We start from the raw sequence: 17,917 nt of genomic DNA, 5'->3' as shown, positions 1-17,917 counted from the left end.
TGCTATAAGCCTATAACATGGGTTATATAAAGAAGGGAAGCATAGTAACATACCACACTAATGTCCAAACTTTTTGGTTAAATCTATACTCAATTGTTGGAGCAGGTACTAAACAATTGACACTAAGCACTAAGCAGCCGACAGATTACTATTTATAACGTGAGAAATCAATTGCTAGATCCAAATCTTGGATTGATTGGTTGGTAAATGCATATCGATAGATTTTTGTTTTGTTTTTAATATAAGCGATAGTCGAAGTAGAAAATAGAAATCATTGATTGGTTGGGTTTCTCATACATTACTAAGATGTCATGGGGATTCAAACTTGCGATCACTAGTCTGCAAGTCAACATCATTTTTCATTGAGCTAGACCTATTGGCGCATATGTATACAATCTTAAGATGCGATGAAATTGCTAATAATTTGTGATTGGCTTCAGTTTTTTAAAATTTATTTATTTATTTTCATAAGTCGTTAAGTAGTCTTTTTAATCCAAATAATTGTGGATGCTCAAATCAATGTCATCTCGGTTAGATCAATAAAAACGTGCAATGCATGTCTAGCAACCAGTCAAAGGCATTGCTCACACTAACAAACATGAAAAGGTTTCGATGTATCAATATCACCACATGCTTTTAACAATTCTTACGAGCTCTTCAATTTGGTCACATTATAAATCCCGAATGCACGGGGATGCAATTGAAATCATGAGAAAGATCTTCCCCTGTTTGTGGACAGCCATTATATAGCGGAAATGTTTTAATACATTGGAAGATGTTCCTAGTTCGGGTAATATTCTAATGGATTTTGTACAAACACAAAAAGCTAGCTACTGGTACAATAGGTTGTAAGCTGGTGAATCATGTATTCTTTGAGTATCTTCTAAAGACGGCTCTCTCTCCAGTCGTGTCCTTGTTGCTTGTAGAACATCCTAAAAGATTGAAAGCAACAAATTAAGGGTTGGTGATTTGGAGAAAAAGATTAGCCTCATAAATTATAAATTCTATTGTGAAACACATTAGAAGAAAAGAAACAGTGAAAATACCTGCAGGATGACTCAAAATGCCTAGAGGAGGGTGAATAGGCCAATTTAAGATTCTAATCAAATAAATAAAAATAAACTTCGGTAGCAGGATTGATATGGCTTATCAATCCTGTAACGTACTGGGCATAAAATAAAAGAACACGCAGAGAATTATTTTACGTGGTAAAACCCCACCTCTGGGGAAAATCCACGGGACTCCTCAGTCCAACACAAATCCACTATAGAACGATGATTACAAGAAGTACTCACACACTTATCCTAGACACATTCTAGATAATGTTTACGACTTCTTCGTAACTCAACTTCTGTCATCGGGATGATCTTCGACACTCCTTATGTTGAGCAATACTGGCCACGATTGCTTCAAGCTCACCGGAGGAAAACCGCCACCACGGTCTTGGTGCCCTCAACCGTATGAGTCACCGACATGCATATGAATGCAATATGAATGATTAAAGTGTTTGATAAATCACCAAGTAAACATTGAACACTTGATGATTTATCTCAAATATGCGCAGCTTTTCTTAGAATTCTATATGCTGAAAACAAATATCTCAAAAAGCTACCAAATAAAAGAATGGCACATAATCTTTTATACAAGACTTGTTCTCTCTCATGGGAGAAACCCAATAGGTCACGAATCATCAACTTCCTATTGCACCACAACCTATCATCAATAGGAGATTTGATTCACCTTGGACTCAAAGTAATGACGCCTCTCTTTAAACCAAATTGACTAAGAGGTAAGCAACAAGCAAAGTCACAATAGGAAAAGATAATATTTTAACTTCAATTAAAATAGAGTTGAACTAGGAAAGTAATCTCAAGAGATAAAATCTAATCCTATTAAAAATAAGATTAAGATAAAAATACTTTGAGTGAAAAAAACTCCAACTAGGAATCCTATAATGAATGCATGATTATGTCATGATTTACCTGAAGTCAAGTTTCTCATATCGGTCAAGTCATGCCTCGGATGTATGGGGTTGAATGAGTTGTGCCAAAACATCCAGTAAACAAGTCTAGGAAATGACAATACAAATTTCGTACTAACAATCTCCCCCTTTGGCATTTCCTAGACAAAACACCTATTACAACTCAAAAGAAATTACATGGGATTTAACAAATGAATTCTTATTCTAAGCTTGAAGCCCTGAATCCCTGCACATTATGAAACAACAAAACCAGTGAAGCATGTGGGAGAAGAAATGTAATTCAAAGCAGAATTACAACACAACTCCCCCTTAATTCCATAACACAATCTCTCCCCCTTAATTCCACAACACAATCTCTCCCCCTTTTTGTCAGGAAATCCAAAGGGCAAAGAATGAACATAAGGGAGCATATATAAGAGGGAAAGAAAAAAAAAAATAAAATAAAATCAGATTGCATTCCCAACATATAAAGACATAGAGAATAACCAATAAAGCATGTAAGAGGCTTTATCTTGAAAACAAACAGAATTTTTTTTTTTTTGGAATATAGCGACAGGAAAATAGAGAACTAAAAAGAATAATGAGAAGTAGTTAAGAACCAAAACATATAAAAACAAAAGCAATACACTCAAGACAGAAAGCTCAAAACAATCAAGACATAAAACATACTGTAGATGCAGACCCAAAGTTCTCTTGAAGATATAATTATTTTCCATTCATAAACATGCCAAGTTTGTGAGTAAAGAATGAAAGAAGCAACAAACCCTTTGTTGTCTTGAACGCATGTGAAGCAAAGCATGTCAGGGACAAACACACGACAGCACACGAGACTCACAAACTCACAGAGAACAGTAGAGGCATACCACAGTCATGGTGAAAGATAAAAAGGCATCAAATGAGTCTACCATCAAGGAGCAAATGTGTTAAATGAACTCTTTTTCAATTAAGCACAAAAAATATGTCCACACAAGACGAATCCCACCAAAGATTGCACAAACACTAAGTGCATAGTAAGTATAAGAAGATCAATTTATATATATATTTTTTAATACGAATTTAGTGGCTCACTTTATCTAGCTTTCGACATGATCCATGTAACGGATGGTCAATCAGTGTGCTTACGTCAGATGACTGGAGGCAACTGGGTGATGAAGCACCCCTGGGGAAATACTGATCCGAATCATGAAGGCTCCAAAGATAAGCAAGGATAGCAAACCATCACAACCTGTTGACTCGAACCTCGACGTTGGTTAGACAAGAGGCCCGGTTACTGAGCAATGAGTGGTTGACACCCTTTTTCTTTTCTTTTCTTTTTTTTTTAATTATTATTATTTTTTTTATAAACAAATCAAGAACTTACGCACAGTAGTGTTATGGCAATCCAAAGAGAGACAAGTGCATGATAAGAGATATTCAAAGGACTTCAAGGAAAAGAGTGTGGTGTGCAAAATAAAAATAAATAGATGGATAGATCATTTAATGCAGTTTATAATGCACCAAGACAATGGAAACCTTTGTGTGAAGCTGAGAGTGTAAGTTCTTAATATAGTGCAATGTCAGAGCCCAATCTAAGATCAACAAATACGTTGGACAGTTCTGAGATTGATACACCTTAACAATCCTTGCAATGAACTGGACAGATTTATAAACACAGAAATTAATTGAAAAATCATAAAACATGAAAGAGGCTTTGCATGCAATAAACTCCAAATTAATCTAGAGCACATATACCTAAAGACTTTCTAAGAGTGTCAAATCGAAGATTATCCAAGGGTTTTGCAGCAATACATTTAAGATCCAAACTTTCTAAAGCAACGGGTTCATGCACAACATTAGTGGAGGAAGACATACAATTATGATTTTCCTTTTTCCTCCAAACTAACTTTGTCTTAGTTGACGGCAAACAATGAAAAGAAGATAGTTTGGATAAGCGGTTTACCTCTTTCATAAGATTTGAAATCTTATGTTGGATACTTACTTTTCCACCCATGCCATGAGAATTTGAACAACAAATTCGCTTTGAAACTATTGCATCTCGGTCTTATGTGCCCACGAGTTCCACAAAAGTGACAAATTGGAATAAATTTCTTGACTTCATGAGAAGCAGAAGGTTCAATAGGTGAAGTGGATTTGACAAACTTTGTTTTAAACACAGCGGAAGACTTATTACTTGGTTCAAATCCCAAGCCTCGTTTGTCACCATCTCTTCGTCCCATGCTAATCATCTTGTCAATTTTTTCTGCACCAATGGTTAAAGAAACAATCCTTTCTTTTGAATTTTTAAGTTCAAGTTCAAGGGCTTTGTTGTCAGAAGTTAGAGAAGCAATTAATTTATTATGATCAGTCAATTTTTTCTGCAAAAACATCAATTTTTCGTTCATACCTGCACTTACCTTTTCGGAATCTGCATCAGGGGATTGAAACTCGTTTGCAATCCTGCAATTTTCCAGCTTCAGCAAGCAACTTCTTTGACGAGCTCACTATTTTGTTTACTGAGCTTCTGAGATGCAGCCAACAAATCATCATATTTGTTCATGATAAACTCAATATTTATACCTTTACAATCATCATCCTCACGTGATTCATCCAAGCTAACTGTGGTTATAAGTGCAACCGCTTTTCATCATTCTCGCATTCCGATTCACTATCACCCAAGTAGTATGCATTGCCTTATTCTTGCCATCCTTTTGTTTCTTTAAGGTGTTGGCACATTCCGAAGATATGTGTCCATAGCCTTCACATTCGAAACATTTGACCTTTTCTCTTGGATTCTTTCGTTCATTTAACCTGCGAAATTTAGATCCACCATCAAGTATAGTTAACAAACCTATTTTTAGAATTTATACCTTTTGAATCTCGACTCCTTGGATCCTGATTCTTGAGAAAGTTCATGAATCGTCTTGTGAGAATTGTTAATTCCTCATCACTGCAATCTTCATTTGAATGCTCATCATCTTCTTCATTCACAACCTTGAACGCAACATTTTTGCTCTTTTTAAGAGGTAGATGTTTCATCTCATAGGTTTGTATGGACCCTATGAGTTCTTGAACTTTCAAGGTGTTCAAGTCACGGATCTCTTCAATAGCCGTGATCTTTGGTTGAAACCGTTGAGGCAAGGATCTCAAAATCTTTTTCACAACTCTATCTTCTGGAATTTTTCACCTAAACCTGAACAAGCATTCACAATTACACAAAGTTTAGCAAAAATTCAGAAAAAGTTTCATTCTCATCCATCATAAGTGTCTCAAACTGTAAAGTGTGCATTTGAAGCTTGGCTCCCTTGACAGATCTGTTCCTTCATGAGTAACCTGCAAAATATCCCAAGCTTCCTTAGAAGTATCACAAGCACATATATATTCAAATTGATCGGAAGAGACAGCAGTAAATAAAGCATTTAACCCCTTTTGATTATTAGTCTTGTGTGTGACTTCTGCAGTGGTCCACTCCTCTCTAGTTTTGAGGACTGTGGTTTCTTCATCTCCTTTTCCGATCGTCTTTGTGGGTTTAGAAATCCATGAACCACTGTGCTCCATACACGTTCATCTAAGGACCAAAGAAACGACTTCATTTTGGCCTTCCAAGCGCCATAGTTGTTGCCATCGAAATATGGTGGATGTGCAATTGAGCCCGAGGCACGATCCATCCTAAGGTATGTTAGATCTTGCTGAGTATGTCCAGCAACCTGCTCTGATGCCAATTGAAAATACCTGCAGGATGACTCAAAATGCCTAGAGGAGGGTGAATAGGCCAATTTAAGATTCTAATCAAATAAATAAAAATAAACTTCGGTAGCAGGATTGATATGGCTTATCAATCCTGTAACGTGCTGAGCATAAAATAAAAGAACACGAGAGAATTATTTTACGTGGTAAAACCCACCTCTGGGAAAATCCACGGGACTCCTCAGTCCAACACAAATCCACTATAGAACGATGATTACAAGAAGTACTCACACACTTATCCTAGACACATTCTAGATAATGTTTACCGACTTCTTCGTAACTCAACTTCATCACGGGATGATCTTCGACACTCCTTATGTTGAACGCATATACTGGCCACGATTGCTTCAAGCTCACCGGAGGAAAACCGCCACCACGGTCTTGGTGCCCTCAACCGTATGAGTCACCGACATGCATATGAATGCAATATGAATGATTAAAGTGTTTGATAAATCACCAAGTAAACATTGAACACTTGATGATTTATCTCAAATATGCGCACAGCAGCTTTTCTTAGAATTCTATATGCTGAAAACAAATATCTCAAAAAGCTACCAAATAAAAGAATGGCACATAATCTTTTATACAAGACTTGTTCTCTCTCATGGGAGAAACCCAATAGGTCACGAATCATCAACTTCCTATTGCACCACAACCTATCATCAATAGGAGATTTGATTCACCTTGGACTCAAAGTAATGACGCCTCTCTTTAAACCAAATTGACTAAGAGGTAAGCAACAAGCAAAGTCACAATAGGAAAAGATAATATTTTAACTTCAATTAAAATAGAGTTGAACTAGGAAAGTAATCTCAAGAGATAAAATCTAATCCTATTAAAAATAAGATTAAGATAAAAATACTTTGAGTGAAAAAAAAAACTCCAACTAGGAATCCTATAATGAATGCATGATTATGTCATGATTTACCTGAAGTCAAGTTTCTCATATCGGTCAAGTCATGCCTCGGATGTATGGGGTTGAATGAGTTGTGCCAAAACATCCAGTAAACAAGTCTAGGAAATGACAATACAAATTTCGTACTAACAAACAGAAAATAGAAATCATTGAGAGAGAGAGAGAGAGAGAGATTTACATTAAACTGCATGTAGGATGCATGCATTGCAAGCCACTGAGCATCAACCATTTCAAAAGCTATATAGTATAGTACATCGAAAGCGGCTTCATCTTCCGCATGCAATTCATAATTCAGGAGGTTAAATATCAGACATCCGCGGAGTTTTTCAGCAGTTCTCTAATTCTTGCGGTTGAGCATTGTAACCGAAAAAAGACATTTGAAATTTATTCCTGGAAGACACCTTGGTTTCGCTGCAAAGTAGATCAGCAGACAAGGAAGATTCAAGAAAATTAAGATTCATTTCATTTATATGTTATGGGCACCGACTAGTTTACCAACATTTTAATACCAACTGATGTGGCACATGATATGACAGTCTATGCCACTTGCTAACTCATCTATTTTAACTTCTTGATTTATTTTTTATCAACTTAATTTTCTAATTTAGGCTGAGTCTCGCAACACCATCTTTCATCACCGCATCAACGCCTCAACGCCATCACCGCTGCTATTATACAGTGTCACCATCACGATGCCGCCATCACCAATCAGTCCCATCGTCGATCTTGAACCCAACCATTCACAATCCATTGACTGTTACTGTGACGATGCCAATCAATCTGCTCATCATAAATCCGCCAATGGGTTTTTGCCTCAACATATATTTCTTGAATTGAATATGGGCACGAGACGCACTCAACACTTTCATATTTCATGCCTCAACATAATACTTGTTAAATAATTCATACAACTCCCAGCAACAATGCAATGGGAAAAATTAAATATTGAAAAGTTCCGTCATTGAGGCAAACGCTTTGACTTTTATCCGCATTAGCATTTCATAATTTAAAATTTAAAATGATTATATGTCATTATTTTCCTTTAAATAATAAATAATAAATTATTTGTCTTATTACTACTGTAGATAATACGTCAGGTTATCTTGTTTATCTTGGCACCAACCTAGTCTCTTGGTGCTCTAAAAAGCAACCTACCATTGCTCGTTCCAGTGCTGAATCTGAGTATCGCTCCCTTTCCCATGCTAGTGCAGAGTCTACTTGGTTAGCTTATTTGCTTTATGAACTTGGTGCTAGCATTCAGTTTCCCATTCTCTTGCATTGTGACAACCTCAGTGCTACCTACATGGCTTCTAATCCGGTGTTCCATGCTCGCACTAAACATATTGAACTTGATTATCACTTTGTTCGTGAGAAAGTCGCACTTGGGAGCCACCGTGTTTGCTTTATCCCTTCAATAGATCAGCCTGCCGATCTTCTCACCAAGCCTCTTCACAAGCATCGTCATGTTCTTCTTGCTCGCAAACTTGTTCGTTCAGGCCCGCCAAGTTTGAGGGAAGGTGTTAGAGAGATTTCCTCTTCTCAATCAAAACTGATTGAGTAACTGAAGATCAGTTTGATTGAGAATCAAAACTGATTGTGTAACGGAAGATCAGTTTTGATTCTTTGTAATTATTGCTGTTTATTATTTCTTGTAACAGTCAAACAAATCTCCTATATAGCTGTACATTGTAAACAGATTTAAATCAAGGGAAATCATTTTCTACACTATTGCTGACGAGGCTGGTCAGCTATTAACAGAAAATAGAAATCATTGAGAGAGAGAGAGAGAGAGAGAGAGAGAGAGAGAGAGAGAGAGAGAGAGAGAGAGAGAGATTTACATTAAACTGCATGTAGGATGCATGCATTGCAAGCCACTGAGCATCAACCATTTCAAAAGCTATATAGTATAGTACATCGAAAGCGGCTTCATCTTCCGCATGCAATTCATAATTCAGGAGGTTAAATATCAGACATCCGCGGAGTTTTTCAGCAGTTCTCTAATTCTTGCGGTTGAGCATTGTAACCGAAAAAAGACATTTGAGCATGACCTTGTTTGAGATGTGCATTTACCTCCTAATAATCTCACGAAATTTATTCCTGGAAGACACCTTGGTTTCGCTGCAAAGTAGATCAGCAGACAAGGACGATTCAAGAAAATTAAGATTCATTTCATTTATATGTTATGGGCACCGACTAGTTTACCAACATTTTAATACCAACTGATGTGGCACATGATATGACAGTCCATGCCACTTGCTAACTCATCTATTTTAACTTCTTGATTTATTTTTTATCAACTTAATTTTCTAATTTAGGCTGAGTCTCGCAACACCTTCTTTCATCACCGCATCAACGCCTCAACGCCATCACCGCTGCTATTATACAGTGTCACCATCACGATGCCGCCATCACCAATCAGTCCCATCGTCGATCTTGAACCCAACCATTCACAATCCATTGACTGTTACTGTGACGATGCCAATCAATCTGCTCATCATAAATCCGCCAATGGGTTTTTGCCTCAACATATATTTCTTGAATTGAATATGGGCACGAGACGCACTCAACACTTTTATATTTCATGCCTCAACATAATACTTGTTAAATAATTCATACAACTCCCAGCAACAATGCAATGGGAAAAATTAAATATTGAAAAGTTCCGTCATTGAGGCAAACGCTTTGACTTTTATCCGCATTAGCATTTCATAATTTAAAATTTAAAATGATTATATGTCATTATTTTCCTTTAAATAATAAATAATAAATTATTTGTCTTATTACTACTGTAGATAATACGAGGTTCTTTGTACGAAAGTTTGAAGTCTGGTGATTGGAATGCTGCAAAGGAGTACATTGATCGACACCCCGAGTCACTAACACATAGAGGTTCATCAAAGGGTGGGACAGCTCTTCACGAGGCAATCGAGTGGAAGCAGTTGCACAATGCGGAAGAGTTGTTGAAGCTGATGACAGGAGAGGACTTGGAAATTGAAGATGGCGATGGTTTCACAGCTTTTTTCTATGCTTTGATAAGAGGAATGGCCCCAATAGTTGCCAGCATGGTTAAAAAGAACGAGAATTTAGTTACCAAGCGTTTTACGACCCACGCAGGCGCTATGACTCCAGTTTTATGCGCTTGTGTTTTGGGCAACTGGAAAATAGCTCGCTTTCTCTATTCTCGCACTCCAATCCATGTTTTGACTCAAGACAATAATGGCCGCGATGGTGCTCAACTTATTTCCCAGTGCTTTTTCCACAGAAATAAATTTGGTAATTTTGACATCATTTTCAAATATATATATATATATATATATATATATATAAATGACCAATTATAGTATATGTTGATTTGTGGCTGCTTATATGATGAACCAACTATACTATAGATATTATTGGATGGGATTTACTTCAGCATTGCCCAAAATTGGCCCTTACTGAAATTTACTTCGGGTGCTCTCCTCTAAATACACTGGTTGATTTGCGTTCAGCATTTCCAAGTACGGTTTCCCTCAGATTTTGGCAATGCTGGATCTATAACAGTTAGTATTTTGTATTCTCTTCTCTTTTCTCTTGTCTCTCTTCTCTTCGTAGTATCAAACTAAATTTTTCATGTTAAAGTTATATACATAGTGAGATGTACCAATTAAATATATGTGTCTGATTTGATTTATTTTGTATTGTAATAATCGAATTGAGACTGAAAAAAAAAATAGATATTAATTACATTAATACGAAATGAACCTTACAAGAGCTTTCTATTTTTTCTCTATATATATATTCATTAGATTTATTATGTATATGTGAAGGAGTGCAAGTCTGCATGTTCATTAGCTTTCATTGTTCAAAAGACAGTGTCTTCACACACACACAAATATATATATATATATATATATCATTATATAGAAATAGATCTAGAATAATACTATTTCAGACAAGTAGGAAAATGTATTGATTGGATTGTGTTGCTTTCTCTTTAGATATACACGTACAACAACCTCAACCTGTTCCTATCAACTCTGATGTTTATGTAAATTTTGAACAACTAGAAGATGACAAAATAAATCGAAGGTCATTTCCTCAGGTACGTACACTGTGTTCAAAGTGTTCATCATACAAAACATTTTTGTATTTTTGTATACAAAACATTTTCTTCAAATTTTTGTATTTTGGTAAGTGAGTCATGAAATACTCTTCCACAAACAGCTTTGGTTAAGATATCTGCCAGTTGATCTTCTGATTTTACGAATGGTAGGCGGATGATCTTTTTCACAATTTTTTCTTTGATAAAATGTCTATCCACCTCAACATGTTTGGTTCGATAATGTTGAACTGGATTATGGGCAATATTGATAGCTGACTTGTTATCACAATGCAACTCCATTGGCTTTTCTAGCTTGAAGCCCAATTCTGTCAAGAGTCTTCTGATCCATAATAATTCACAAACTCCGTGAGCCATTCCTCGATACTCTGCTTCTGCACTAGACCGAGAAACCACATTTTTCTTTTTACTCCGCCAAGTGACTAGGTTACCGAGCGTCTATCTATAATGGAACCAGCTCAATTAGCATATGTATATCCAACAACTTCAAGATCTTCATTTTTTGAGAACATTAATCCTTTTTCAGGAGCTGACTTTAAGTATCTTAAAATCCGATCAACTGCATTCCTATGAGAAACACTGGGCGAATGCATAAACTGACTAACCACACTCATAGCATATGCAATATCTGGTCTTGTGTGTGCCAGGTATATCAACTTTCCAACAAGGAATTGGTACTGTTCCTTATTGGTTGGTTATTGGTCCATGTCTTCACACAATTTGTGATTCATCTCAATAGGTGTGTCAGTAGGCTTACATCCAAGCATTCCTGTTTCAGTGAGTAGATCCATTACATATTTCCTTTGAGACATAAATATACCAGTTTTTGACCTTGCTACTTCGATTCCGAGAAAGTACTTGATCACCTAAATCCTTCATCTCAAATTCCTGAGACAAATAATTTTGCAACTTCAGTTGCTCTTCTGCATAGTTTCCAGTTACGATTATGTCATCTACGTAAACAATCAATGCAGTAAGTTTTCCTTCATCACGCTTCAAAAACAAGGTGTGATCTGAATTACTCTGTGTATATCCAAAATTCTTCATAGATTTAGTAAATCTGCCAAACCATGCCCTAGGAGATTGCTTTAACCTATATAATGACTTTCTGAGTTTGCAAACTTGATTTTTCTTGTCAGAAGTTGAATTACATCCTGGGGGTAAGTCTATATATACTTCTTCTTCCAAGTCTCCATGTAAGAATGCATTTTTGACATCAAACTGATGTAGCGGCCAATCGAGATTTGCTGCTATAGACAATAGGACTCTAATAGTGGCTACTAGGCCAAAGGTCTCCTCGTAGTATATCTCATATCTTTGTGTGTACCCATTCGCCACCAATCTAGCTTTATATCTTTCAACAGATCCATCTGCTTTGAATTTTACAGTATAAATCCACATGCATCCTATGTCTTCTTTCCATGAGGTAGGAGCACGAGTTCCCATGTGACATTCTTCTGAAGAGCTCGCATTTCTTCATTCATTGCTTCTTTCCATTTTGGGTCTTCTAGTGCTTCAGATTACACTGTTGGGGACATATATGTCAAAACTGCTTCACATAGTGCACATGTGACTCGATAATCTGCTGAGAGATATATAATTATTGATGGTGATTTCCCTTTAGCTTTAAAATCTGCTTCATATTGTACTCGAGGTTTACTACGGTTCTTTTTTTCGAAGCTGATATGTAGGCTCTGTGCTCAAATCAAATCATCATGAGATATTTCATTAGTATTATTAGTTTCAGGAAAAGATGTTACCGAATGACTTCCTCACAGTGATTGGTGCGATCTGAGCTGAAGTGGGCAAAATCTCATAAAATGGTTCAATTTCTTCCTCCTAATTTTGACCGCGTGGAGACAACGGATCGTTTTGTTCTGGTGACCAATCGCTGTCTATTGGCGATTGGTCATTTTGAAGCAGGTTCTCTAAACATCAGAATGAACTAGAGAAAACGAAATCAAACTCTTATTTGAACTTAATGGGAATGAGACACGATAGCTCTTAGCCAATTCACACATACCACACTGGAAGCTGGAAACATCAAGATTGGAAAATAATGATGGAAACAACTTCTTAAGATAACCGAACGAGGCATGCCCAAGACGTTTATGTCATAACCAAATTTCGTCTCTCTCCCCCTTAGAACGAGTTCTACTAGTTGTGAAAACTTAACCAACCTTGACCTCACTATCCAGTGCCCAATCCAAGTAATAGAGTTTGTCCCGCTGAGTACCACAACCAATCGTCTTTCCTGTGAGGATGTCCTGAAAAACACAATGATTCAACCAAAATGTTACAGTACACCCCAAAGTAGTAGTAAGTTGGGCAACAGATAACAAGTTATGGTTCAAAGATGGAACAAGTAATACAAAATCCACATGTAGGGAAGTAGAGAGAGATAGAGAGCCCTCCCCAACCACAGGGGAGGGGGTACCATTAGCATTAGATACCACCGATGGAGTGGATGATTTGCGACTAATAAGTTGGCCAGGATCAAATGTCATGTGATCCATAGCACCCGAGTCGATAATCCATGCGGAGTTTTGAGAGGACGTATGAAAAGTAGAACATTTGGTGGTGGTGATAGAAGCATGAGTCCGGGTAGCTAGGTCAGCAAGATTAACCGCATGCTTCTGTGAGTCTGCAATAAGGGGGAGAATCGTAAGGGTTCTTGACATCGCAACAGAAGTAAGATATGATATGAGAATGTGACGAATTGTGTTTGGAGGAATTTGATTTGAGGAATTTGATGTATGAATTGGATTTGAGAGGTATGTGTATAAGATTTGAGGGTATGTGTTTAGGGATTTTGATAAGAGGATGTGAGGTCTTTGGATTTGAGGGATTTGGATTTGGGGAAAAATATGAGGAATTTGATTTAGGGGTTTGGATTTGAATATAAGGAATTTGAAATAAGGGTTTAAAGACAACCTAGAATCGATTGCTCTGATAACATGCTAATATATGAATATAGTTTGAATACTTTGGGTTGTTTTTTATTATTCTTCATAAGGAGGTATATATAGGAGTTTACATTAGGGTTTTACAAGGAATTAGATACAGTAAAGAATTAGGAAAGTATCTCCTAATTGTACAATGATTATCACTTATATAAAAATAGGAAAGTAAATCCCTTAATTAATCGAAGAAGTAAATCTCTTTGATTAATTAGGAGACTCACGTCAATATGCTTGAGGGAGAATCATGGGTATTTATTCCAATCATTTTGCTTGCTAGCGTTCCAATCAGCTCGTTTGTGTGGATGCAATTCATCTTTCTTGACATTTTCATGTTTACCTATGGAAGAGGAATATTTGACAAGAAATGCAAAGCCGGGGAATAAAATCCTGATTATGCGGTGAGATGTTTGTCTTATGATGTTCGTTTTTGGCTATGTCACACTTTTAATAAGTTTTTATGAAACATGTAACAAAAAGACAATGTACGTGTGTGTTTCTATATATATATCTATTTCGTTCAAATAAAAACATCCTTATAATTAACTTTGTTTGATGCGTACATTTTTGTTTGAATTTTTTATGAATTATGTAAAGAAAAGACAGTATCTTGTGATTTCTACTATAATGTTTCAGTCTTTTAACAAAAAAAGAAGAAGACAAAAACAGAAGACAGTATGGTTTTTTATATGTAATTCCATTACTAGGTACATGATTTAAGACATAAAGATAAGATCGACTGTAGAATATGTGAATGCATATCCTAACCACTAAGGCTAATATTATATAACTTCTGGGCATCAACAACAGCATTCTCCCTTTTTTTTGGGTCAAACAACAGTATTCTATATTAACTCAAAATTTCTAAGGCTCGACCCAAAGGGCTTAGCTAGACAATAGTGTAACGTAATCTTTGTTCCAACATTATGCTTATATTTCCCAACAAAAATGGAAGTTTCTCGGATCCTTATTGCTATGTGATGTTTATCTTCTGTTTTTATTTTTATTTTCATTTGTGATCTTCTGGTATCATATGATGTTCCATCTTTGTCTTTACCACTTTTAAGAAGTTTTTATGTTTCATGTAAATAAAAGACAATGTAGGTGTTTCAAATTCTATTTTGATGTTTACATTTTGTTTTGGAAGTTTTACGAATTATGCAAAGAAGAGACAATGGCATTGTTTGTATGTAAATTCAATACACTACTTGATTTTAGACATGACATAAGATCGACAGTCAGAAATATTTAGAATACGTGAATTCATTCTAACCACTAAGTGCGAAGTTATATAACTTGTTGGCATCAATAACACATCGTTTTTAGGCCTATAGATAAGATTTAGTTTGGAGTGTCACTGTCAGATTTGTATTAATTATGATTGGGTTTTCATTTCTCAAGCGGAATGAATTTCATATGACCCAAAGACTAACAAAATCTGATTGTTAGTCAATAGAAATGCTTGAATAGGCAAAGAATGATAAAGCATTTAAAATACCAAAAACATAAAAGACCAAATGTGATAATTTCTATTGCTCTGTCTTGGGATGAATGGGATACCCTGATTATTATAAGCCAAGCTGCTTCTGATGTGTGCAAGGACCTTCCTCTGTGCTATTTCCATGATTTCAATTATGAGAAAAAGTCGTATGTCTTAGGTTCATAACATACCAAAATCATTGGGTGCCTAGATCCTGTAATTTTTTGCGTGTCCAGATTTCTCCTTATGGTTTGCAGATGTTATATGTATCAATCACTCAGCTGACTGATGTGTATTAGTGTGTGTGTGCGTGTGTGCGCGCTTCACAACTTTGAAAAACTTTTTAGGTTTGAGTTCAACATGCTAGAATGTTGCCTTTGTACATCATTATATTTTATTGTGATTCTAACCTGAACATGGTATTTCAGGCGCCTGCTGATGCAGAGAAACCTTTGTATCTTCAATTTGCAAAGCTGGAGGAGGATTATGGTCTAGCAAAGTGCGTTATGAAGGTCTATGATGAAGCAACTAAGGCTGTTCCAAAACATGAGAAATTGAGCATGTATGAAATCTACATTGCCCGTGCTGTGGACATACTTGGCATCCCCGAAACAAGGGAGATATATGAGCAAGTAATAGAATCCGGTCTTCCAGACAAAGATGTGAAGACTGTGTTTGAAGTATGCTGAGGTTGAGAAGAGCTTGGGAGAAATTGACCTGCTCGGGGAGTATATATATTTGCATCACAGTTTTTGGATCCACGATCTGATGTAGAATTCTGGAACAAATGGCATGATAAGTTTGAGGTGCAACATGGAAATGAAGATACCTTCCGAGAGATGCTTCGAATAAGATGAAAGAAAAGAAAAAACTTTCTTCCTTTACAGAGTGACATATATATTTCCTTCCTTTCCTATGACTATAACTTTGTTACATGAATAGAATGGAACTTTGAAAAACAGAAACAGTACTCGTTGAATTGAATATGGGCATGAGACGCACGCAATGAGGCAATGGCAACACTTATATATTTCATGCACCTTCTTAAATAATTGATACAACTCCCAGCAATGAGGCAATGGCAATGGGAAAAAAAATTTGTCTGATTACTACTGTAGAGAGAGCTGCATGTAATACAAGGTTCCTGGTCAACCATTGGAGCGCCCTTTGTTTAATTTTTGTCTCTCGCACGTTCACATCTAGATGCAGATATAGTGATCACAAGCAAAACCTGTCATACGAATAATACCCCAACTCATTCTTTTTGGTCTTTGCTTATTTGTTATCTATAAATCAGAAGGGGATGTTTGAAGATTGCCCCAACTCAGTCTGTGAGTATGGTTATATTAATTTCTTTGATTTTCTTTTTCTTGCTTGTTTTAAGTTTTATCATGTCTAGTTTAGAGGTGTCCAACGAGTCAAGCCGCGTCGGGCATGTTCATTGAGGCTTTAGGCCATACTCAGGCCGATCCACTTAATAAATAGGCCGGGACAAGCCCGTCTTTTTAAAAATTTCGTTAAGTACGACATGAGCCAGTGATCTTAAATCATATAGGGCCGGAACGAGCCACTAAACGAGATATCAAATACATGACTTTTGGTGCATTGATAAATACAGCAATTTGAACTATTGCTTAAATTTCATTATGAAAAATACCATAAACCATATTATATTGTATCACGTTATGTGTCATATCTCCAATAAAAGTGAAACTTATTTGAATTTGTGCGCCCTACATAACGGTTATGTGCTCATTAGACATACATCATTGCATAGTAACATAAAAATCTTACCTCAACGTATTGATTTGGCAGATGTTCTGTTGTTTTGTTGATAACTTGATAGGTATACACGTACCACCTGCTACTATGTGTTGAAAAACTAGAAGATGACCCGGTTAGTGGAAATGATCCCATAGCTCACTCAGGCATGTTGCATTAGGGTTTGTCACTGGGTCGGGCAAGTCCAAATTTTTTGAGTTTGAGCCAGGCTTTGTGCTTTTTTATTTTTTGGGCTGGGCCCAAACATTCAAAAGCCTTAGCTCGAGCCTACCCATTGGTCCGGACTTAGAGAGACTTGACGGGCCAACCTACCATGGGCATTTTTTTTTCCTTAAGTTTTTTAGGCTGAGGCGAACATACTTGGATATGCCAACATACAGTCGTTTTTTGTTTGTAATTCCAATACCACGCACGTACATGATTTAAGACAAATGATGTGGCAAGTGGCAAGTGACGAGGACTATTATATCATGTGCCACATTAGTTGGTATTAAAATGTTGATAAATTAGTCGGTTAAAAACCTTGCGTAACAAATGATATGGATATTGAAACAAATATAAGTTATCCTTAAAATCCCAAATTAATTCTTTTGGACTCGGTGCCAAGACAAATCCACAAGAAAAGATATTGCAATTTTTTTCGTCATCCCCTAGGGAGGGGGAGGTTGAATAATATATTAGGTTGGCTTTTTGGGGGTGGTGCCGCCCCATGTGTAACAATAAAGGTGATTCTGTTTACTTAAATATGACAGAAAAATAAACATGATAGGATAAGCTAAACATGGTCTGCATATTTAAACTTCTTTACTCTCAAAGAAAAAAAAATTCTTTACAAACCTGAACAAAAATCAAGCATTTTAATCAGCATTTTAATCAGCATTTTAAACTTCTTTACTCTCTAAAAAAGTTTCGATGTATTAATATCACCACATGCTTTTAAGAATTCTTATGAGCTCTTCAATTTGGCACATTA

The 17,917-nt window shown here is 36.3% G+C and overlaps 1 protein-coding gene across 1 annotated transcript; it reads left to right on the top strand.

Annotated features, from left to right (window-relative positions):
- The first annotated feature begins 7,421 nt into the window (after positions 1-7,421).
- LOC148918151 (uncharacterized) lies at positions 7,422-11,317 on the top strand. Its single transcript, XM_089050500.1, has 6 exons — positions 7,422-7,425; positions 7,706-8,106; positions 9,413-9,893; positions 10,010-10,162; positions 10,601-10,704; positions 11,249-11,317. The coding sequence occupies exons 1-6, from the start codon at positions 7,422-7,424 to the stop codon at positions 11,315-11,317; spliced, it is 1,212 nt and encodes a 403-aa protein (XP_088906626.1).
- Positions 11,318-17,917: the final 6,600 nt, after the last annotated feature.

The sequence above is a fragment of the Prunus mume genome, linkage group LG4, assembly GCF_029339155.1.
Source record: "Prunus mume cultivar Tortuosa linkage group LG4, ASM2933915v1, whole genome shotgun sequence".
NCBI classification, from domain to species: domain Eukaryota; kingdom Viridiplantae; phylum Streptophyta; class Magnoliopsida; order Rosales; family Rosaceae; genus Prunus; species Prunus mume.
Note: the sequence above shows the minus strand (reverse complement) of the source record. Positions and strands in the feature narration are given on the sequence as shown.

What these genes read in the sequence shown, in the direction of transcription:
- LOC148918151 (XM_089050500.1), top strand. An exon ending in GCAATGCTGGATCTATAACA is followed by an intron (nt 10,163 to 10,600) that starts GTTAGTATTTTG and finishes CTTTCTCTTTAG; the next exon opens with ATATACACGTACAACAACCT. An exon ending in ATCGAAGGTCATTTCCTCAG is followed by an intron (nt 10,705 to 11,248) that starts GTACGTACACTG and finishes ATCCTTTTTCAG; the next exon opens with GAGCTGACTTTAAGTATCTT.